This window comes from Homalodisca vitripennis, chromosome 6, assembly GCF_021130785.1.
Source record: "Homalodisca vitripennis isolate AUS2020 chromosome 6, UT_GWSS_2.1, whole genome shotgun sequence".
In the NCBI taxonomy this organism is placed as follows: domain Eukaryota; kingdom Metazoa; phylum Arthropoda; class Insecta; order Hemiptera; family Cicadellidae; genus Homalodisca; species Homalodisca vitripennis.
Window position 1 is genome coordinate 41,278,690 of NC_060212.1, and position 24,880 is coordinate 41,303,569.

A 24,880-nucleotide genomic window follows, 5' to 3' on the forward strand; every position below is an offset into this window, starting at 1 on the left:
CCCGAAGATAGAAACAAAATTGACTTAGAAAATTTAGAACAGGCACATCAATTAATATTAAAATCAAAAGTACCCTTTGGTCTGAATAAAAGATGAAATGATCAATTATATATTATTTTTTCTAAATTATTTTTCTAAATTCATTCTCTGTTCATGATATTATTTATTTCTCTTTGGTGTTAACCACATGTTCAAAAATTCTTGTTTATTTATTTATGTCAGTTTTTATTTATTTACTTTTGTAAATTTTGTTGCTGTATTGTTATTTTTTATTTTGTATTATACCTTTTTGAAAACGGCAAAAAGCCGAAATATTAAAGGAACTTTGTATCAAGAAGTTTAATAATTGATATATATATATATATATATATATATATATATATATATATATATATATATAAACTGATTTAGTTAAAAAAAATATAAATTAACTTTTATTTTAAAACTATCTTGAATTACTCATATGTGTATTGCTATAGATTCTGCCATCAAATTAGTTTATGGCGTTATAAACTGACTATGAATCACAAAACGTTTTCTTTAGTCAATAACAACAATCTTGTGTTAACTATCTGTGTATTAGTAGTGGTTTTAAAGTCAATGATTTACCGATAGACTCAAGTATGAAAATGCATTAATGAACTTTCTTTTACCACAATAATGATTTCCTTATCTTTGCAATAGCAATAGATTCTACAATCAAAGATGTAAGTGATACCGTACGTATATATTAGTTAATTTTTATTTTACAAAATCGTGAATTAGGCTACTTATCTGTGTATCACTTACAGTTTTTACAATCAAAGATGTAGTTACGAACATATTTATACACTCGTATAGCCTATTACGTCATCTTAATTTGCCAAGAATAATGAATTAGGCTACTTACCTGTGTATCAATTACAATTTCCACAATCAAAGACTTTACTGATATAACAATATATCAGTAAATTTGCATTTTACAACAATCTTGAATTACTTATCTTTGTACTGGTTACGGTTTCTAAAATCTAATGTTTTGCTGATAAGACTAAATCAGGTGTGAATATATACCAGTAATAGTTAGTTTTACAACAATCACGAATTAGGCTACTTATCTGTGTATCAGTTACAGTTTCTACAATCAAATGAAAGTATATTAGTAAACTTGCATTTTACAACAATCTTAAATTAGTTATCTATGTACTGGTTGTGGTTTCAAAAATCAAATATTTAGCTGATAAGACTAAATTAGGAGTGAAAATATATCAGTAATGTTTAGTTTTACAACAGTTTTGAATTATTTATCTTTATACGATAACAATAATTTTACATTTATACAATGCTTTTTAAGTAGATTAATATTACAAATACTCGTAAATATATCTCGTTTCAGAAATGTATCACAGTACAATATAATATATTATATATTCAGATGTATGTTTGTTTATGTAATAAATACGTATATTTCTCTTGCTCGACGTACAGCACAGGCTGTGTGTACGACTGGCACAATGAGTGTGTGTTGTTTGTAAAGCGCGTCGAGCGAAGCAGTGGGGCCAGAGTATGAGAGTTCGCCGGCCGGCACGTCCGACCGTAGACGGCCGATCAATACGGCAGTGACAGCGTTAGCTGCGTGCGAGCGCGGGCCGAGTCTATTGATCCGGCCAACGTACGAGGGCCCGACAACACACGAAGTGACACGAAGCCGAGCCGAGGCGGTCCGAGCGGGCATCCACCTCCGCTGTCGTGTCGCCACTCACGAACAACATGGCCTCTCTGCCCGTGTTCGACAACGAGATGGTCCTGCGTTTCATCCGGAACTACCGCGAGAACCAGTGTTTGTGGGACTTCAGTTCGCCCGCGTACAAGAACAAGGCGGCGCGTGACGAGGCCTACGAGCGGCTCGTGGCTGCCATGGACCTGCCGGGCCTCACGGTGTTGGACGTCAAGAACAAGATCAAGAACATCCGGTCCACCTACTGCCAGGAACTGAAGAAGATACAGACGGCCCGGATGCTGGGCCGGGAGCCCTACGTGCCCAGCGTGTTCTGGTTCAAGGACTTGGACAGTTTCCTGCACTCTAACACCACCCCGCGGACGGAAGTCGCCGACAAGAAAGTACCCAAGTATTTGGTGAGTTCCAGTTGTTTTGAATCTCCCGCCGACTTCAATAATCATATATCCCCTCCCTCCCCCCACCCGTCGACTCCCCCCGCGACTACCACCCGCCGAATGTGAGTTGTCATTATTTACATTGAATCAACAGATTGTTCCCCTCCACCTCCCCCTCACGACACGTTGACGTTTGTAACATCACAGCTGATTTTGATTGAAATATTTTACTCCTCCTTCCCCCTCCCCTCCCCGCCGCCCACCACGCCCGTCCTCATTTTCATTCACGTAGAAATCGAGTCCTGCTCGATTCATTGACGATACGTATGCATGCATGTCTCCCACTTCCTACACTATAATGACTTCTGCATGATTGACAAGTAATCAGCTGATTGTATTTTTGGATTGTGTACTTCACATTAGTATTGCATTTAGACTGTAGACTATTTTTGTTTGCAATGTGTGTTATTTAGTAAATCGGTATAAACCACTGCACAATCACTACACATATTAATGTGATAACTCGTTTTTTGAAGAAAAAAAAATCATTTACAATTCTTTCATGTTTTTGGGGCAATTGTTTTCAAATTTAATATATGCCGTTCCTAACTTGTTCTAATAAGATGATAAATAGGCTACATCCAACCGAGGTATTAGGGCTAAGGCTCTCAACCTTTCATTATTTTAACCGCGCACAAACCACCAGTGACGTAAACAGTGAGAGAATTGGGGGGGGGGGGTGGCGCCCTTCAGATCTCGTTTATCCAAAAAGACAAAGCCAACGTGTTAAATGTAAAGTTATGTATTATAAAATAATTAAAGCCAATTTTATGAGACGAAACTTTCGAACCAAATAATATTGCTTCTTTTGAAAACTCTCCAAGTGATACTCATATTACTCTACAGTGATAGGCCTTTTTATGATGATGCGCAGTGTTTTTTGTTTTAATTCATAAAACATATCAAATATACCTGAAATATAACATATTATATATTATAAAATGTTCACTATAATATGTACTAAATGGTAATGATACAGAAAAACTTACCAAGAAAATTTTTTCATTGTATTATTTACTAATGACCTTGAAGAACAAATTTTTCCAACAAAAATTATATTTTTGAGGCTATTTTTCACAATTTCCATAGTAACATATTTGAAATTCATTATATACAAAAGATTCACAATTTAAGTTTGAACACAAAGATGTATAACACTTGTAGTTTATATTTACATGAAAATTGATTTTGAATATGTTTTTCACCAGCATAAACAAATCGAAAACTGCCAAAAAATGTACTTTTCATCAACAAGTTCCATATAATGTTTATTTGTATCTGCTTGAAAATATACGACATAGAGTATCAAGTAAAGGAACTCTTTCTAAACCGTTTAGTATAAAATATAGCTGAATTCCGATACTAGTTATTATTTTACGTCGTTTTTCACGAACGGCTCGGACCGAGCCGTTATCGATTCAGACGGGGTCCCTAACGGCTCGGTCTGAGCCGCTATCACTTGGAGGTTTAGGAAATCCCAATTGAAAAGAATAACACTAACTAGTTATTATTTAATAAAATAAATTTCAATTTTTTTATGGTTTGGTAGTAATTTACGAAAATTACTTTTTTTAACGCTGATAACAAAAGAGGCCTTTAGTGTTGCTATTATTAAAGGAATTTCTTGATATTTGTGATTTTGATTTTCTTGTAATAGGTGTCGAAAACTATTACATATTATCAACAGATATTAGTAATCGGCTATTATTACTGTTATATTTGGCATAAATCGATAGCTCGTACTCTAAAAGTGCCTTTTGCGGATTTGAAATACATCCATACATATCTGCCATAAGGGTTTTCAAAGCTCTAATGTTAATCTTAAGTCTTTTATTACAAACAGCTGATTACTACAAAATGCGTGTTGCTATGGCAACTGTTGTCACTCCACGCGTAAGGTACTCGAATTGTCTTTCTTTCACATTGTTAAAAGCTGTATTTCCAGTAACTGAAGGAATAAAATAGTAAGGAATGAACACTAACATGACTAAATGAACCGTTCACACCGTGACTACAATATGAGGAAACAAGCGAGCGCAGCGAGCCCACGATTGTTGCAAAAGGGAATTCACAAAGACACACAAAGTGCATGTTTACTACCGATATGGAAGCGTTTGCACTGATGAGAGATATGATAATGATTAGGTACATACAGGCTTATACAATTCCTGGAATGAACCAAGGAAATGGGATGATATAGCAAACAGAGATTGGAAAGCAAGCACATACAGTGTATTTTACTGCATCAGGTTTACAATGTATTTACAGGCTACTTTCTACGAACGAATACCGACGCCGGGTGGCCAGCCAGCAGATTCGAATATAAGAGTCTTTTGTAGATGAATTAAACTTCTTAATCGTAAAAATTATTTTTGTGATTATTAGGATGTTTTTGCTTCTTACACGTAAAAACCACTATGTACGATTATGAACACTGAATTAATATTTGTACTTCAAATACAACATGTGTAAGTTACTTCACTTGCCCGTATGTTACATTTTATCGACTTTAACTACTGTACTTGGTAAAATTTTGAACATAGGTCTAGCTTATAAATGGAACACGGAGCTATAATATGCTATTTACTCCTCTACGTATATATTCATGCTAGTGTTATTTTTGCATATTCCTAACAGAGTCTCTCCCACCAGTTACGTAAGTTTTATTTTACCCGACGATGTTCTACCTGGTGACCAACAGCTTGAAGGTGACTTCTAACCAACGGCCGGGCAGGCGGACTGCTTGCAAGGACAGGATCGCTCAGCGGTCACCCATCCAAGCAGCAGACACGCTCGACGCTGCCGCTGCTTGATTTATTTATCTCGCGATAACCGCTGTACCCGCTACACTGCGCTATTGCTGTTACTAGTTGATGACAAAGCGGAATTCTGTTAGTGTGTGCGTCCGTATGTATACATGATAACTTTTGAATGAATCAGCTTACAGCTGTTGGGACATGTAATCTTTACTAAACCGACCATATTGAGATTGTAAACATAAACATTTGTCCATTGGGGGTCGCTCTCTGGGCTTGGGCCAGGATGTGGTTTGCTGTGAGGCGAAACCTTTTCCACGTTGATCTGAAGTCTGGCGAACGGGAAATTAAATGGTTTTAATGGATTATGGCTTAGGTTCTTCAATTGGCATTTTTCACTGACGTAGAAAGTGTAATGTTATTTATATTGAAATTCGTGTCATTTATTCTATTTACTACTATTTGACATGCATTCTGTAGAAAGTGAGAGCTTTATTATAAAATAGTCTTTTTTCCCATGAGCCCGATCTAAAGTGCTACAAATTACTATTTAAAACACAAACAATATTTTTTGTGAATATTAAATTGGCCCAGTTTATTCAAATTGGGTGGGGCTTGTTCTCTTTTTAATTGGCAGTAATTCCTTCCAGAGTCCGACTATGACATGCAGCCTATCTTAAAAAGTGCACCTTAATTTTTTTGTATTGGAATCCCAACAAAGCCCAAAAGAGATATGAGTTGGAGATAGGGCAGGTTCAAATCCTGTCTGTGACCCTTGCACTTTTTATCAGCACCATCGACCATGTACTAAATCAACTCTCTCCTTTATTCTGTTCGATAAGATCCTCCCACAGGCTAGTGGCCCGTGAAGACGGGCAGAATAAAATATCCCTCCTATAAAAAGGTTTTTGTTATATATTTGAAACATCAAAAATACGTAGCCTTAATTTTTGAGATAGAAAATGTTATTGTGTATGGTGTCAAATTAAAATGGTTCTTATAGTCAAGCCGATTTTATTTTTTATTTGTAAATACTACAGAATGTACAGTAGTACTGATCTCACTAAATCCAAATGTAACCCAATATTACAGAAGAGTACTTTTGTGGAATATGAAATCTAGAGGGAATGTAGCATTGGCTGCTACAAAGTGACATATTTCATTGAAACCGAGTCCGAAGGCCGAGGAAGTCTAGCATGACGAGCATTCGAAAAAGGGTTTTCCTACTCAGACTATAACAAAGTCCACTTAATTGTCTGAGCGTTAGCCAAGCTTATCACTAGAATGGATTGAAAAGGTTTAATACCTGTCTGTCCGCACGATATCTCGAAAACAAACTGATCTGGAGTTCCAATCATCCAATCCAATTTGATTTGACGTCGGAAAAGTTGGACGATCTGGGACATGATCTGAGATCTGGAACGGACCGTCCAGAAGTGCCTCTGGCCATCAGTGCGGGCTTCAGTAGCGCCTTCGGCGCTTCTAGGAAATGAGGAAAATCACCCCTCAAGATAGTAACCATGTTAGCTTGAACTGTTTGTATTTATAATACGTACGTATATATTTACCTACTTATGAATCTTAGTACCAAATAGAAGCAAGGGACAGAGTTTCCTATGATTATCAAAGTAGGTACCCAGAAGTTTCATAACCCACGACCTAACATCATTAAACAAGTGTAATGAAGCAGTACAAAGCGTGTACTCTCTTGTGAAGGCTCCATTGACTGCATAGCGAAGGCGGCTGGAAGATTAACGCACTCAATTGAGAAGAAGGGCTCGCCTAATCCTTCTTAACTCCATTCGTTACTAGCACGAATATAAAATCAACGCACTCAGCAACGCACACAATCTTTGATTTTACGATGATTTTTTCTTAGGATCTTATAAAATACAAGAATAATGGTCGATACAGTACAAGATACAATTTTTCTTATTTCTGAAGTATTGGTGAACAATTCATGTTTTAACAAATTACGTTTGTACATTGTAATATGGTACAAAATAGCTTTTTTTTGGACATTCAGTGTATTTTAGATACCCAAATATTATAATACACAATATGATAAGAAACGTCGGACAAGGATACAAACAACATAGGAAAGAACGATAAGAATAGGATGGGAACTGGAACTTCAAAACTGAACCATCTTTAATTCACCCCTTGCACACGAATGAGGTGGGCAAAATACTTGGTCAAGAACATCTCTTCTAGTTCTGGTAGTATTAAGGTAGTTTTAAAATCGTATAATGAAGTTATATTTACATTTTCCTATTACTTTCAAATTGTTACACTCTTCGTCTGTTATTACCTAACTATACAAACACCTCAACGTACATTCTGTTATCATCTGGGCAATGAGGTTAGTATATTGTTTCTTCTAATCTGTATTTAAATGAATATAAGATTGTAGGTTTTAAACAAAATAAATAATTAGCAACACAAGCACTACCGGTAAATCGAGATGTAACACGGTTAGCCGATCTACAGATTCCAAAGGTTCTGGAGGTTATCACTACATAGATAGGTTATGAACATCTGCAGATATTGGTGGTCGGTGAGCGTAGGGTCGGACGGTCAGCTGATCGACCTCCCCTCCCCCCTCATAGCTGACTTCTCAGTGTTAACCCAGTTTTGTTATATCATGACGTCGGGTCTAATTACTTCTGTTGCACAATTTACAATGTATTTATTGTTTATTCAGTCGTAATAAATATATGACCAACTCTTTTTTAATCGGTTACCTTTGATTGTAATATAGATAATGCTTTCATATAGCTCAGTAATACGAGTAAGTAGCCATGATTATTTGTGGGTATCGATACCGTTGTGTTCATCTTCATATACAGAGTGTAACAAAACTCTCTACACAAACTGTAGGATATCGTTCCATGATCCAAGAGGATCTAAAATCTAAATACAAAACCGAAAAGTCTATCTATTTTCGTTTACCGTGTGTCTGTCTATGTGTGTTTTTTTTTAGTTTTTATTGTTTAATTCAGAAGCCGTTAGAGATTAAGAACTCAAATTTGCTACAACTATTTTACTTGCAGGCTCAAATTAGTAGAAAAATTAATATTACATTATTGTTTCAAAATGGCGGACGTTTTTAGTGTTTAAAGCTGAATACCGTAAAAATAACAATATAATAATATTACATGATCGTTTCAAGATGGCGGACGTTTTTACGCTTATACCGTAAAATATAATAATATATGAAATTATTTTATAAATAATAAAAGTGGATAAATCTAATTACAAAAATGTTGACACCTAAATCATAAAAATCGATCTGCGATGAAATAAATGTAAGTCTTTCGCCTTCACTGGTACATGTGACGCATCCTTTGCTCTTGATTATGTCACGCGTAGTGACATCGCTTGGGCTCATTATCTCCAATCTTGACTTCCATGTGTTGGTGTACCAGGAATGTATTACATAATCTTTTGATTGCAGTCCATTCCTACACTTTTTAGTGTTTAAGTTTTTTGTGCATTTTTATGTAGCCTATTAGGGATTTTGGACACCGGAAGAGGAGGGCTGATTGCAATCATCGAAACGTAGTGTTACATTTTTTGTAACATATAATAATAGCGAATTTCCAAACTCCAACTGTCCTTTAGGTCGTTCCCAGCCAAAAAAATCTGTTGCACATCAGAAAACTGATGTTTTATGTATTTTATTTAGTGATGTCTACAATATTAATTTTGGATAGGAGATAGACTGATCGGTATAATATTTTTTCTGTTAGTTGAAGGCCATGATTATTAATTGTTAATACGAGTAAATGAGCCTTAGGTAGGAGGTTATGCGATTCCACCCTGATGACGTTGTCAAATGCAAGTTCTTAGTGCCCATGCGTAAATGTCGCTATTTAAAACCTTATGATTTAGTAAATTTGATGTATAAAATTTTACTCAATACTCTCACATAAAGATGATAAAATATATAAATAATTAAATTAATTGTGATTGATATTATAGTGCTTACTCAATAAATATTATGAATACGATTTCCTTACTATGCGTTTGTTACTTTCTGCACCAATCGCATTGATACACAATGATCACCTAATTAGCTAACTTTTCTTTGCTCAATTCCTGCTATCAACTTGCAAACTTCCTCTCCCCACCTCTCTCTCTCACTCTCTTCTCGCTCCTTCTTTTCTTTTCTCCCTCTCCCTCAAACTTCATTTGCTACTTGCATTAGAATGTGTTGGACAAAAACTTTATACCTTACTTTTCTGCACACACAAAAAAAAAACAAAGTAAATAATACTTATTCGCCGAAAAGTACGTGACTGTTTATAAACAATATTAATTCTTGAAATTTGCTTACTAACTCTTTGAGTGCCGACAGCCGACAGGACCGATAAGATCGGCTTTTGGCATATTTATCATTCTGTTACTAAATACTGATATGGCATCGTTGATTTAGTTGTTTCAAATACCTTTTATCAGAGGCAAAGTATATCTAATACTATGCAATGCAATACAATAATTATTCGTAGTTAGACCCAATTTTCTAAAAGAATATATCAGTTTCAGTATCAAGAATAGACATAATGCCAGGTTTTCTTGTTTAGTCTTCTTAATCTAAAGTTCTCAAATAGATCTTTCTTGAACCACTTCTCAACACACACCACTCTGCCCTCGCATAGCAACTCCAATAGTATTAGAGAGATGAGATGAGAATTCATCAGAAACGACCGAATGTGGTATATTTTTTCAATTCCTTAAGTATTTGAATATGATAAAATAAGTTTAATAATGTTAATATATTTTTAATTTATATAAATTTGGTATGTGATGTATTTTCAGAAATTGTTGATATCATCTGATTTACATGAGTAATAAACTGAAAATCACTATTTTAAACATTTTACTCGTGTACCTAAATTTAAAGCAAAACGGCCCTACAAATATTTGATAACCTATACCAATTTTTCACTTCTTTAGCCGTATAGTTCAGAACGGTTCAAAGATTATCCTTTGTTATCTCTACCGACCCAACCCCTCAAAGATGCCGAGGAGTCGAATATATTGAGTAGGTGGTACGTCTCTCTATACATCTGAATTTGATCTCTTTCATGACAGCCTGAAAATAGTAAAGATTTAAGATTTATCAGCGCCATTACATCGGCACGTCTGGTTTCTCATTTCTCATTTAAGTCCACTCTAACCCAAGTAGAGCAACTTTTAGCATTGGAAGCAATAAATATAATTTCATAGCATGATACTTATTCAAAGGCACAAGCAATGTTTACTTCATTATGACAGGTGTCGTTTTAATAACTTGAAAATTTAATTAATGGCCAATAAGGTAAATGGTAATTTCATTGAAGGAGGAGCTCTTCTTATTGTAAACTATTTTCTATAAAAGAAAACTCACAATAAATATTGTCCAATAATTTTAATTTTCACACGAGGCCTTTCGACATAAGATCCCATCTTCAGGTGCATGTTAAATGTCGAAAGCCCTCGGGTGAAAATTAAAATTATTGGACAATTGTGAATTTTCTTTTATAGAAAATAATAGAAAAAAAGAAAATGGTAATGCTGTTAGATAACAACATTTGTTATTAAAGGTATAAATATTGAAGATTGGAAATAATACTGAAGACTAATTTTACTAATACTAAAATATATAATACTATCGCCTAGTTGATAAGGCGATTAAGTCTCTACTTCCTTTACAAGTAAGTAAGGTTAATTGGCAAACGGCTAATGTTAACAACGTTGTTGTTTTTAAGTTTCATACTTTAAAACGTGTTTTAGAAAAGACTCGTGTATTTTTTCCAATAGTCAATGCTCTTTTTAAATTAAAATTATTGTGTTCTACGCATTGTTGTTTTTTCTATTATTGTATAGTATTTTGTAATATTAAAAAAAAATTAATTAACAATTTGGGAATTATAGGCATTATATTTTAACAAATGATTTTATAGTATAATTTTAGTGTATGTTTAATGCATTAAACGCGTTTCATACTGCGTAATTTTCATATCATCGAAAGATTAGCCCTTCTCATCACAGTAGCACCTCGTTGGCTAAACCCCCCCCCCATTTACTATAATGATAATCCTACCGACGAGTGACGAGTGCAACAACTGGATAAAATTTTAAGAAATAGTGAGTGCAACTTCAGTAATAGCGAGTGAATCGCTCATGTATCGGAAATGAAAATAATGAACGAATCGATTGTTTAAAACAATGATCGAATGACTTGTTTCACTTCGATAAACCCATTCCCAATTCCCGTTCCCACTTCTAGTTCCAATTCCAAAATCCACTCAATCGACTCAATCAATCCAGTCCAGTTCCACTGTTCCAGTTACTGGAACTGTGGCACTTTAACAGTGTTACTGTCAATGGGAGTGAAGAAGTACGTTAAATCGTGTAAGGCTGGCAATGCCGATGTCATTATCAATTACTAACATTTATTGTGTGTTGAATATTTTCTGTTAATTCAGTAGATTGTGCCTGTTAATAATATTTCGGGATGTTCCAAATATGGCCAGTTAAATTCACTGCAAATTATTTTAGTGTTAGCCTGCAAAAATCTCAGTTGGTGTAATAGGTTAAATAGCCCCAGTTTGAAATAACGATACAAGAAGATAGGTTATCCAATAAGTTACTTTTATGAACTGTCAACCTTGTATACTGTGTTCAATTGTTTCCCATCATAATGACTGAAAGATCAAACAGTAGAAGATACTGCAGCTATAAAGGTTGTTCTTCGGATAGATTACTTACTAAAAATGGAGCTATATCTTTCTTTAGTTTCCCTATAAAAGATACTGAAAGGTAATATACAGCTATACCTATATTAGATTTAAAAGAAAATACAAAGAATTGATTTATTTTTAACTTAGACTACAAATACAGTTGTCAACATTTGAAGTAATATTTAAGTGTCCAAAAAGTTTTTTTTTTCACATTATATATTTACATCTTTTAAACTATGTTAGGTGTTATTGTAGAATAATCTACTTCTTTACTTTAAATTGTATACAAAGACTTTTCTTGCTAATACGCCAATGTGGAAAGTTTATTTTGATGCTGTTTCATATCAATACAAGTAAAAACTAGGCTTGTGAGTTTGTGATATTTTCAATAAATAGGATACGTTTTTTAACAGTGGCTGCTACCATTTAGCAAAAGTAGGTAACATTATATGTGTAGGTTTTTAAATGAACACGACACATCCATTAGATGCCAGCAAAATAATCAATTTGGCCTATTAATACCAGTACCAATTTAAAATGTTGATAGAGGTGTATGACGAAAGTACTTAAACATTGATATTATAATAATTTACCAAAAAATTTAACAAAAATGTAGCCTACAAATCTAAGGCAATAACAAAATTATTTTTAACACAAAACTATAGGCTAATAACAAAGTATTTTTAAATAATAAAATTCATTAGATCTAGCCTACTTGTTTCCTTTCTAAGGCAATCATATTTTGATAGTATGTTTACTGTGAAAAACAAATTAAATGTTAAAATGGATCTCAACCTAAATTTAGAGCCTTTCAAAACCTTTTAGTTAAGCAACATACTACTGATATTTTTAATGAATTTTTAAATCATAACACTAAACCTTTTAGGATGACCGAGCTATTTATAGTGAGACCACTTTGTGGATTGACCCCCTCAATGTCTAAGAAGAATTAGACTAAGAGGGCTATCTGTAGTCCCCTTTTAAAAAATGTTTATGAGTCAGGGAACATTGTAAAATCATGATTCTCTATGCTAATATATGCCCTATGACCTCTTTATAAATATTTTATGCAGTTATGTTGGTAATTTGGCTAAATCGGGATATCTGACTTCAAATATTTCAAACGGTTTCAAAGTTACTGCTACCTATGTAAAGTTTTTTCCAAATCACCAAAAACTTGTGACCAAAGATATTTTGAAATCACCATAGCGTTTTCTCGTAATCTGGATAGAGAGATAGGAGTGGTAGCATTTGACTTAGTTTTAAATGTTCTTTCTTTTGATGTACAACACAACATACTTTTGTATTTGATTTTTCCACAAAGTCCATTTTTGAAAAATTCCTAGAAATAGTTTATTTGGTAATTAAGTGACTCTCAAAATTTCAAACTGGGAGGCTAATGGGTACATAGTTATTATAACTTAATATTATAATAATTTAAGAAAGGATATTTAAAAGTTTTAGTAAAAATGTCATACTATGTATCCTTACTTTAGTTAATTTATATCAATATGGTGACTATTATCATAGTTATAATTTGAATACTTACAATAGGATTGCCCATAAGACAGCAATTTAGTTATTTAGAAAATAATTGGTTTTTAGCTGAAAATTGTTTATATTTTGTATTACAATTTATTTGAAAATGTAAGGAGACATTCATAAATAATAATCCGAGACTCTGTTCTAGACGATTTGTGATTAGTCTGATGGTTGTGGTGCACAATGTAGGAAAAAGAAAACTAGTATTTACTGATGCTATCATAAGCAAGATTTTAGTGTACAGGCAATTTTTTTTGTTTATTCTCAATGACGATTTATGACATTTTGTACATTGACGCCTTCTACTGTCACAACGAGTTGGGGGTTCAATGAAGAGATTTGATGAAAGAACAAGCCTACGTGATCCATATGAAGACCAAACTCCTTTTTAACTCCTTTCCCACTCTATGAATGGGTAGTTGAAAATTTATCGGGAATTTTATCTTCTCCACTAAAGATGTATTTGTATTTATAGGAATTTTACAAAAGCACTTTTTGAGGAAATCAAAATTTTGAATTTGAATTTTCAAAAGAAATTTCCATAACAAAGTATAACTTATTGTGTTGTAAATCAAAAGAAGGACTATTTAAAACTGAGTAAAATGACACTACTCCCATTTCTCTAGCTCAATTAGGAGAAAAAGCTATGTTAATTTCAAAATATGTTGGTTGCGATTTTGAGAAAATTTACATAGCCATAACTTTGAAACAGTTTTGAAATATTTGGGGAGAAATTGGCAATTTTCCTAATCTATGGCCAAATTTCATAAATTCTGAAGAAGTCAAGTAAATTTTTTTACTGCGTTGATTTCATAGGAAATTACCCAGAAAATAAGTCATTTACATCTTTCTTATTGCATAACAGAGTTGCTTCACAGGTCACTTTAGCTGTCATCTGACAGGTTCACAGTACTGTTGTGTACTTGTGTTTTTTATCCTTATTTTTCAACCAAACAGCATCAAATTTTGTACTCTTATTTAAGATAGGGTATGAAACTGAAAAAAGTGTCAAGTTATTTTTTGTTCTGATAGCAGATTTACAGTAAACAAAAAGGTTAAAACACAAAAGAAAAAAGTAAAGTATTCTTTTTTTAAATTTTGTATCCAAGTAAACTATTATTAAATATTGTTATATTGTACATAGTTTTACTGTAAATAGTTAGCCTAGTAGAATAAAATAATTACATGCATATAATTTTTAATATCATACTTACTGTTTATAAAAAATGTCCCATTTTTCCATATTTTTACCTTTGTTTTCTTCAGCACAACTTCCGGAAAAAGTTCAAAAGTTTATACCAAAAGAATTATAAAAGTTTTTGTCGTCGAAAATAAGTTAAAGAATTTAGGCCTATAATTTTTATAACCAAAGAATTAAAAAAAATTAGTAAATCACTAGTGTGATATAAGCGATAACAAACTTCTCTTAGCTTGCAGCCCCTTTCGGTTTGTGGCCACTGATTTGGCTAGCAAATAATCTACACTTGTAAAAATTCAAGGTCATTACTCTTATCAAGTTCAGTTTCTTTGATAACTTATTGAAATGTATTACAAAGTGAAGATTTTCAATTACATGTAAGATGTAAACAAGTGTCAAAAGACGAAATTACCAAAAAAATGAAGCAAATTAGTAATCCTTAGTTCCTGTTTACTATTTTGAATATGTGATATATCAACTTTATTTTTTTAATATTTCAAAATATGTTAGAAAGTTAATGTTTTAACCCTCCTATTGACCAGTGACTCATTTTGAGTTGATTTTTCATCTCCACTTCTATGGTTTATCTAACCAACAAACGGGCTTTATGTCTGTATGATAATATGTATATGGTATGTGTGATATATGTATGTGTTCCCAATGAACTAAGCTGTCCCAAATAGGTATTGAAATTTCCGATAAAATTCATCGTATGTGACTAGCAACATTTAAAGTTTGCATAGTTAGCGCAAGCCACAAAGTTGCGAGAAACATATAAAATCTAACTATATTTCCAAGTACGTATTATATTGACAGAAATTTTCATCTTGTACCATATAACAATGAAAAGCTTTAGATGCTACACTCTTTAAAAAAAATTATTGAATTTTGAAAATATTACTAAAAAAATACTAGAACATGAAAATAATAACATTTTTATATTTTCAAAGTTTAACTATTATCTTTATTTTGAATTACATTTACCTATTAGAACATTAATTTTGTATTACTGTGATATAACATTTATTGTATTTTTGGTTAATTTCGTACTTTTTGTGTATGTTTCATGTTTTCTTATTGGATGATCAATTTTACGTCTTTTGGTTATTTTTGCTATTTTCCAAAAAACATTTATGTTACATAGGCAGAGAATTCGATATCTGTGGTTTTGAGCTACAATTTCCAACAATCACTAGTTTATGCAAAGAAATCTTTTGGTATGACTGCTAATATTTTTGTCCAGTTCACTATTCTAATTCTACATACTGCGGCAAAAATAAATATAAATAATTAGTGTGGATTTGTATAAAGCATACGTTCATTTTGTAATAGTTAAAAAAATCTTTGCAAATCTGCCAAAATGGGTTTGCCAGTTGCCAGTACAGAAGTTACTATGGCCAGTTGTAAGGCATAATAAACACACTAGAAATCTACTATTTCTTCTTCACAGAACATCCAAAAATATCTATCTATTCTACTGATCTTAGAGATTTATTAACTCCAAATTCAAAATGGTGGCTCATGATTAGTCTAATTCTCACTGTACCAAAATATGAGACCTGGCTTTTTTGTACATTCACAAACTATTCTGGAGATTGATTAATTTAATGTAATATAAACATATAATGAAATGTATTTAGTCTATTATATCATTTGAAATCAGTTAGAAAATTTATATTTTGGACTCGAGATGATTTTGATGAAGTAAACCATTATTATGTTTTAATATACAGTACATATGGAAGTGTACCAGATTTTATCTCTATAAATATCAACTGAAATTTTATTTTACTTGCAATGAAATGATATTGGAATGGATTAAATTTGTTACTTTGTTCATTTCACTTCATATTGCTTTTTTAGTTAGGCTGCAGTATAAGCAGCCACCATGACAATCGAATCAGCAAACCAAATTATCGATTAGAAATACCTAAACTTTTGCATAATTAATTAATGCTAGCTGTTTTTAATGTATTATAACAATATTGTTTAAAAATAATTAAAAGAATGTATATCATTTGTGTGGTATTTTAATGTATTATAACAATATTGTTTAAAAATAATTAAAAGAATGTATATCATTTGTGTGGTATTTGAGTAATTTGTGTCACATGTACACAATGTAACAAATTTAGACATAAAAACATAGCTGAAATATACCATAATATGAAATACATATAACCTATAAGTAATTTGGTTTGTTATTGTTCAGTAGCTTAGTTAATCAGAAATATAGATGATTTGATTGTCGTGGTGGTTTCTTATCATACTGCAGCACTCAATGATAAAAAATTTTACAAAATTAAATACCATTTAAAGAATAATATTTAAGTGTAATTAATTATTTCGAAACTCATTTGCAGTAGTATATTAACCATTGTTTAACACATTAACTGCAGGGGACAGTTTAAAAAAGTCATCCATCCACATTAACATGATTATATCATTCATTACTCTTGATCTTAATCATTTACATGATTTGTACCAATTTCATAAATAACTATGGTTGTTAGGATTGAACTGATGACCATGCTGTCACTAAAAAAACTGAACCGATTATGATGATGTTATTAAAATAACAATACAAGCTTTTTTGTAATTCGTCCTCTTATTTTGGTGTAGATGTTCGATGTGGATTTCGAAAAGTGGGCGAGAAGAATTCCGATATTTGACACCGAAGGAACTGGGAGAAAAGAAAATTTGTGAACTCCACTTTGATCATGCCATGTTTTCGAATGATTTAAAAACGAATCTGACCAAACGGGCTTTCCCTCTGGATTGGAGGGTAAGCTCGAGGAGTCCAGAGCTGATTCAGATCGACGATGACGAGAACAGCATCGAGTGTGAAAATTTTGTTCTCCGTGAAAGTCCAGTTACCACAAGCACTAACGGACCAATAAGTAACGGTGTCTCCGAGAACGAGAACAACACGAACGTTGTAAACACAAACGGTAGTATATTGAATGCGGTATTGAGCAGTGGAGCCAGTCCGAAGTCAGTTCAGTCCTCTAAGCAAATTACAGTGGCTACCAACACCGTAGAAGGAAATCACGGCAACACAACATTGGACAAAAGCACCGCAATACCGGCATCACTAACTAACAAGAATGTGAGGCACCTTGCGTTTCTAGATTGCATGTATTGTATGCCAATGTACTAGTTGCATGGGAGGTTCATTATTAGCTTTTGAATTGTGTGTTGGAGCTTTAAATGTGGGCTTTAATGCTGTTGTCACAATTTTATGCTGCTGGTCTGCTTTTTCTATAAAAGTTGTTCTTAAAATTATCCGTGATTGTACATGTAATAATTTTAATGTACTTTTAAACATCTATTCAGCCTAAAGTTATGGACATTAAGCCATATAATCTGAAAGTTAGATAACCCATATCCTGTCTTTATAGATGACAAAGTCATTTTAATTTAAAAACATCATCATTTCAATGTAAAAAACACTAGGCAGTAACAATAAACAGAACAATGTAGCAGTTTGCCATCGTTACATTTATAGATTACAGGAATTATATAGTAAGGGGACATAAATTATCTATGTTGCACTTAACATTTGAGTAATTGTTTTTCACAAATTAAACAACTCATAGAGACATAGGTTTAGTAGAACACATACTTTGCAGTTGAGTATTACAGTACTGGACAGGATTTATTAGATTATTGTAGTATATACATTTCAAGTACAATATTGCAGTATAGTTAGTAGTGGTAGAGTATTTTTTTAAAAGTGGGTAGTTAGCAATCCACCCTACCAACATAACTGATGTGAAATTCTGATTGCCAACCGCACTGCAGGCTGCAATTGCATGTTCTCAATGACCTTGAGTAACAAACTAGCAGGTGCTAATAACCAGATCAATAACATCGGTTTATTACTCGCCATCAAATGCATTGCTATGAGCTTGATCAATAAAATCATGTAGCGCTTACTCGTTCCATCCTAATTTGTATATGTAACAGCCACAGTGGGACCGAGTCGAATAACACAGAAGTCTGTATAATCTGTAATCTACAGTACCTTGCAGAACAACTACGAGTCTCTATTAAATGTTGCTCTATCTTAAAAATATTTTAGCCTAATTAAAATCAACACCTGAAGAGTTCTTTAATAGTGTAAAATGAATTTTGAAAAAAAAAAGTTTAATTCGCAAGGATCCAGTGTGATGTCGTGTGTGTTGGTGAGCTTCTTGAGAGATCAAATCTCATGCTGTTTTGCACTTTTTTGGGGTACCTTCGATGTAATGTTCACATGCTTTTTTTCTTAGCAAAAACTAATCTAGTTCTGTAAAGTTTTTTACATGAAAGGAATGTTTTACAGGCAGTGAAGTTAGCTTAGAACTGTGTCTGTACAAATTCTTAAAAATAGTCAGGTCCAGCACTAGCTATGCTGGTGCCCTAGGAAAAGTACCCTTTTTCCACCTCCACCCTGAACTTGATCTTCCCCCCCTGCAACTCATAGAAACCCTACTACTAAAATAGAACTTATTCTATAGCATGTTTACATAACAAGGCTTAATTTACCAATTAACCAAATTTCTTGATAATATGTTTCATGCCAAATATATATTTGATAAATAAAAACAAAAATGTACTATTTTCCAATTCAGTGAAAGACCTCTATTTCCAAAAAGCTACAAAGAATATATCTACATTTTTCATTATTTTCACTTTTTATTTTTGTGAAACACAAATTTACTGAAATATAGAAGTTTGGTTTTTTAAGAACAACAGTATTTTAGCACGGAATGCCCACTAATAAAGCTAAATTAGTATTAGTGGTCAAACTACACAGCAACAACAAAAAAACGTCAAAACTAGACATGAGCTAAGATTTTAATAATTAGTAGAGATTTGGTAGCAACGACACGGCAGTGTGAAACCTTAAAGGGCACATCCAACTACAAGTGACATCACACTTACACCCCCCTCCTCCCCCCTGCACACAATACTTTACTGTCACATAGATAGTACCTAAATTGGCCTCTTATACTTTAGTCAAGTTAATACGTACCTTAGTGCTAAACTGAAACATTTCAAGTAAGCTTTGATCTAATTAAAGTCGAGTTTCAAAGTAATACTAGCCCGTTATTTCTCGGTGAAAGTACAGTCATTTATACGAATGTCATTATTCTCTTTACAACCCCTCAAATCTGCTGCCTAGTTTGCTCCCTCCCTTAAATACCTGTAGTATGCAGTAAAATAAGCATTTTTCTGTAATTACTGTTTGCTCACTAGTTTAAAAACACTGTTTTTTTTTTTTTTTGCTGTATGCCTTGTTTATTTCATGTGTTTGCTATCCAATGAAGAACCATAGTACCATAAGTTAACATAGTTAAAGAAAATTGTAAAATGAAGTTCAGGTATCAGAAGTTTTAGAGATAAAATTCCAATCACCCTGTTTCAAATTCTCAAAAAATGTCTATGTATTCTTCTTTATGTTTCCTATTGAATATGTAATTGTAATTACATGAAGGCTCACTTTCCTTCTTGGATAAATTATAAAAATACTTGAAACTTATGGGATCATGATTTGTGAACACATTTTCGTACATTTAAGAAATATAATTACTTTAAACAATTTTAGAAATTCAACCCTCCAGATGCTATTTACGTTGGTTAGAAGTGCTCATCAATTGGTGCAATTAATAATGCTAAGGCTTAGTTAAGAAGTGGGTGACTATGAGCAAAATGTTTCCTTGGTTTATGGCAATTTCAGTCTGTCTGCAAGCTTTGACCTTTTTGCTTTGATCTTTCCTAATATATTGTTGAATTATATAAAGGAATATACAGACAGATTTTAATTTTTATTACCGCTAGGCAAGGAAATCATCCACAAACCGTGGCATTAACATTATCACCGGTCATTACGTGATTTGTCTTTCAGTTTTAATTGTACTAATATAAATGTAAGATAACATTCAGAATTCATAACTTTGTTTCCTTTATTCATTTGTAATTCTATTCACATGATAAAGTGTAATCATTCTTTGTCGGGAACTATTCATTATAAATCATATCTCAATCAATAAAGTTGGCATGATAGGAGGACATACTTCTTATTGTGATGTGTGTTAATTGAGGAGTATAAAGGTCAGCTTTGCCATCTGTAATCACTATTACTGACCTTTCTTATCTCTACTAAATTAGTTTGAATATTAAAGACTATAGTAGGTTTTTAGTTATTTTTGACGTGACAACGTCTTAAATTAGGTTGCGGCTCGGAGTCACTCATGAAAAAGTGTAACGCCCGGTAACGTTACGATGCCCGTCCAGTGCGTCCGCCGCACGGGATCCGCACGGGATAAAGCAGATAACTGTGGGTCCGCCGCCGCACGGGATAAAGCAGATAACTGTGGGTCCGCCGCACGGGATAAAGCAGATAACTATGTTTATTCGTGAAAATGTGGAGTGCTTAGATTCGTCATTTACAACAACTACAACAATAAAGGTAAATAATTGTACACTGATATTTCATTATCGTAAACTATGATTGATTGATTAATTGTTAGATTGACACAAAAGTTGAGAAACTGAGTTTATAGGTTATGTCATACTATTGACAAATGTTGATAGTGTTAAGTAAATTATTAGTTTAAATCACTCTGCAATCAATCGTAATTCAGATTGAGAAGAAACAGCGCGTATTGCTAGTCAAACATTTAAAATAACAAATTATAACCTCTAACCTGTCATAACAGTGCGACCAAACAAACGAACTAAACCGACCAATCACCACGCGCGGAGTTAGAATTTAACTGTGTTTAGCAAGAATTTCAAATTCCAATTTTAGTAAATGTTTTATTCAACTTTACCATTTACAATAACAAATTTTAATTAATTTCAAATTATGTACAATGTTTTAGTAAACAAAATATATTTCTATAGTTAAAATTTGTGCAATTCTTATTTTCATTCAATTCCTTGTTCCTATTGTGCAATTTAATAATATTCATATCAATAAATATTCTACAGAGAAAAAGACGTTGTCACGTAAAATCTTCGCCCGTAAAACCGACTTTACAGGCAACCATAATTTTTTTAAGGAATAATTTAAATGTCGACCATTTTGTAAGATGTAATAAGATGTTTTAAATATTTTATTTTCAAAAAGTTCTATCAAAGGTTAATACAGTTCTCAAGTTTCATAACTTTATCTTAAACTGTTTCAAGATATATTTTTTTTATAAACAACACATACAGATAGATATACAGAAAACTAAAGTTTTAGAGCATACCTTCATATGAACTTTTTTGCCCATTTTTATGTGTATAACAAAATCCCAAAGCATTGGAACACCTTTACTGAACACCCTGTATATTGTACATATTAGATGAATCTGGATGTTCTACGGTATAATTTATATATATAGTTGACTTAATAATTTTAGTTTTTACCCAAAAATATAAAGTTGCAAAAAAAACTTATTATTTTTTTCACCTACTTCTTTCACTTACTTCTTTCTGTTTTATCAAATTCTATTGCGTGTTTGTTTTTCAATGGTTGAATTTTCCTGGCTTGACGTTACATGTATCTAATAAGTTCATTCACACGTTTGATATATATATATATATATATATATATATATATATATATATATATAGTAAAAGGAAAAAATAGCATATCTCCCTAAAATAGGAAGGTTATTAAAGAGACACGATATTAAAACTATATAGTGAGTGCACACATAGGCACAAAATTTCAATACGAAGAATAATTGACCATACAAGAACACAATTTCAAGACCAAACATGCAATAGAAATCAACAAAACAAAAGTAATTGTCAAAATTCCTCACCGTTATCCAAGGGTAATAAGAGAAACTTTAGAAATAATCAAGAACTAAAATAACAAAATTATCTAAAAGTTGGCAATTCGTGATAAACAAGCCATCAATTTGGTTTATATGGCTATTGGTTACGATCAATTCATAAATAGTCGGTGGTTGGTTCATCTTTAGGCAATCACGAGAAAGCTTTGTCCTGCAACTCACCTGTACAAACAACTGATTAGAATAAATATAGAATATAAAAAATCATTTATTTCCAAACAAACACATACACCAAAATATTATATTTATTTACAGTTGATAAATTGTAAATTACCCTTTTACCAGTACTTTTTTTTATTATTTAGTTAGAATGGTAATTTACTATTTGCTCTGGAAAAACTTGTACTTCTTTATATGGCCCTTCTTTGAAAACTGCCATATAGCATTTTTTGTGAAATCGATTTGAAAGCAAAAGAACTCTCAATACTTTATATACATGTTTCCTGTAAAATACTGATCAAGAAAAGACTGAGACCATGTTAGAATATTACCATTCCTCATCCCACTAACCTGCCCATCCCCATGTACTTCATAACTCCTCTGAGTACACTACACTTACTAGGATCCAGTGTTTTTAAGTGTGCTACAGTATACTTTATTGTTTCGTACTCAGGGGTCATGAAAAGTAAAGATGCAAAAGAAAGTTTTTAAATACTGGTTTAGATAGCTTTTCTGATAAAGACATTGATTATGTTTCAGACGAAATTCCACAACCTTCCACCGCAGTCGGCGCCTCCGACCGACTTCTACTACCAGCAGTGCCCATCAGTGGAAGAGACCAATCACTCGTTCCCTGAGCCACCGGATGGGGAACTGCCGTTGTTTGTGCAGCAGAGCTCCGTCGTCTCATTGGCGGAAGATCCTGAGCCGGCCCACAGTGAAGTGTCGGAGCCCCAACCCAAGCGGAGGCGACGCGACAGGGGTGATGATGACCTTGCCGACCAGATGCGAGATGCTATGAAACACCTTAAGAACATCACTTCTTTGCTCACCAGCTCAGAGGACGAGTTCGAGCTGTTTGGCCGCAGCGTGGCGTTGCAGTTGAAGAAGATGTCACTTTGTACGGCATTGACGGTTCAAGCCAAAATACAACATTTGCTGTCCCAATACAGGATCAGTGATATTAAGCGAGAAGCGAAGGACAGGTTGAGACAAGCCACTACGAATGAGGCTGATTCGGAGGAAAACAAATGTGAGGATAAAGTAAAAGGAGGTGAAGAACACCCGGAAGCCTCGTCACCTCAGCTCTCTCTAACGTGCGCTTCAGAAACATCAGATAATGAAGCGACGGAAGTAGGCTAGGTACTGGGGGCTTGTAGGATTGTTACCAATAACATTTAGACTCAAATCCTATCTCTATATTAAAATATAAGCAGGGTGTTTAAATGCGCGGATACAGTTTTGTTTTCAATTTTTTGGTTAGCCTACATTAATTTCAATCTTTCTTTCCTAGCATAGTCAATCTCAAAGCTCAAGATTATTTTTACTGATTGAGTAGATATTTTTTGTTTCATATGTTTGACCTAATTTAATTTTATAACAAGAAAATCATATAATGTGAACATTCTTCGAACAAAGTATGTTTATAAATTTCATGAAATTGTAGAAAGTTGCTTTCTATTGTGATGTCAAGTTAATTAATGGTAATTCCTTTATGTAAAAGACATAATGAACGTTTCGTTACAAATTATTTTAACAGTTTCTAAAACATTGTTTTAGCATAATAAATAAAAGCAAAAAAAAGAACTAACTACAGTTAAATTTTGAAACAATTAACAAAATTTATTATTGTAAACTATTTTCATCTTTTAGAGAATTTTTTATTTAAACTCATACAACATTCTGTTGAACTTGTTTCATAGTTATCACATGCCTAATAGTTTACTTTCAATATAGACATTGGAAAACCGAACTATGTAGTGTATTTTTGTATCTTGGTTTGTGATTTACATTCCCATGGCATGTAATGTGTTTAAAATCTTTACTTTTTTAGTAATATAAAAAAAAAACTTTAAACACATAGCACAAACATTGTACAGTTTTGAAGAAGTATTTCTTTATTTGTGATATTTTTATATTAAAAGATGTTTTATATTTATTGTACATTTTAAAGCGTTAATTAGTTTTTGTCATTATTATTACTAGCAGTTTAAGCCCCAAAGTGACAGTTTGGATGTGAAGAATCATATTTACTGTGCAGTAAAACCATCGTCGAGGGCCCAGAGAGTCGAGAATAGACTGAATTTTATTTTGCTTATCTTTCATAATTGATGAAACTAATTAGTGTTATTGCATCACTTCAGTAATTAAAAATCTGATGATGTTATTCAATATAATATTATGATGTATATAATTTTAATTTGTACATATTAATTACAAAACAGAATTTCTAGTCGTTAGCTTTTATTTACTTAAATATTTCTTTTAAAATAAAGATGTATTTGAATAAAATTTGTCCGCTTTCTTTTCAGAAACCTTCAAAGAGTGCGATTAATATTGATTTATTAATATAATGTACCTTGATCTCATACACTACAATCTCATACAAATTTGGTTTGACGGAATAATGTACAACAATTATATTCAATGTTGTTGCTGGGGAAATGAAAGAAAGAAACCGATATTCAGAGAAAAATGCCAAGCTTTGTTGTACTTCGTTGTTTA

The 24,880-nt window shown here is 32.7% G+C and overlaps 1 protein-coding gene across 2 annotated transcripts; it reads left to right on the plus strand.

The window, feature by feature from the left end:
• The first annotated feature begins 1,575 nt into the window (after nt 1-1,575).
• On the plus strand, nt 1,576-24,708 carry LOC124364308. 2 transcript variants are annotated; one of them, XM_046819681.1, is made up of 3 exons: nt 11,193-11,717; nt 17,001-17,487; nt 22,916-24,686. In XM_046819681.1, the coding sequence occupies exons 1-3, from the start codon at nt 11,599-11,601 to the stop codon at nt 23,516-23,518; spliced, it is 1,209 nt and encodes a 402-aa protein (XP_046675637.1). In that variant the 5' UTR covers nt 11,193-11,598; the 3' UTR covers nt 23,519-24,686. The 2 variants fall into 2 exon arrangements, with proteins under 2 accessions (XP_046675639.1, XP_046675637.1); XM_046819683.1 differs by lacking the exons at nt 11,193-11,717; nt 17,001-17,487 and adding an exon at nt 1,576-2,115 and having other exon boundaries at nt 22,916-24,708.
• The last annotated feature ends 172 nt before the right edge of the window (nt 24,709-24,880 follow it).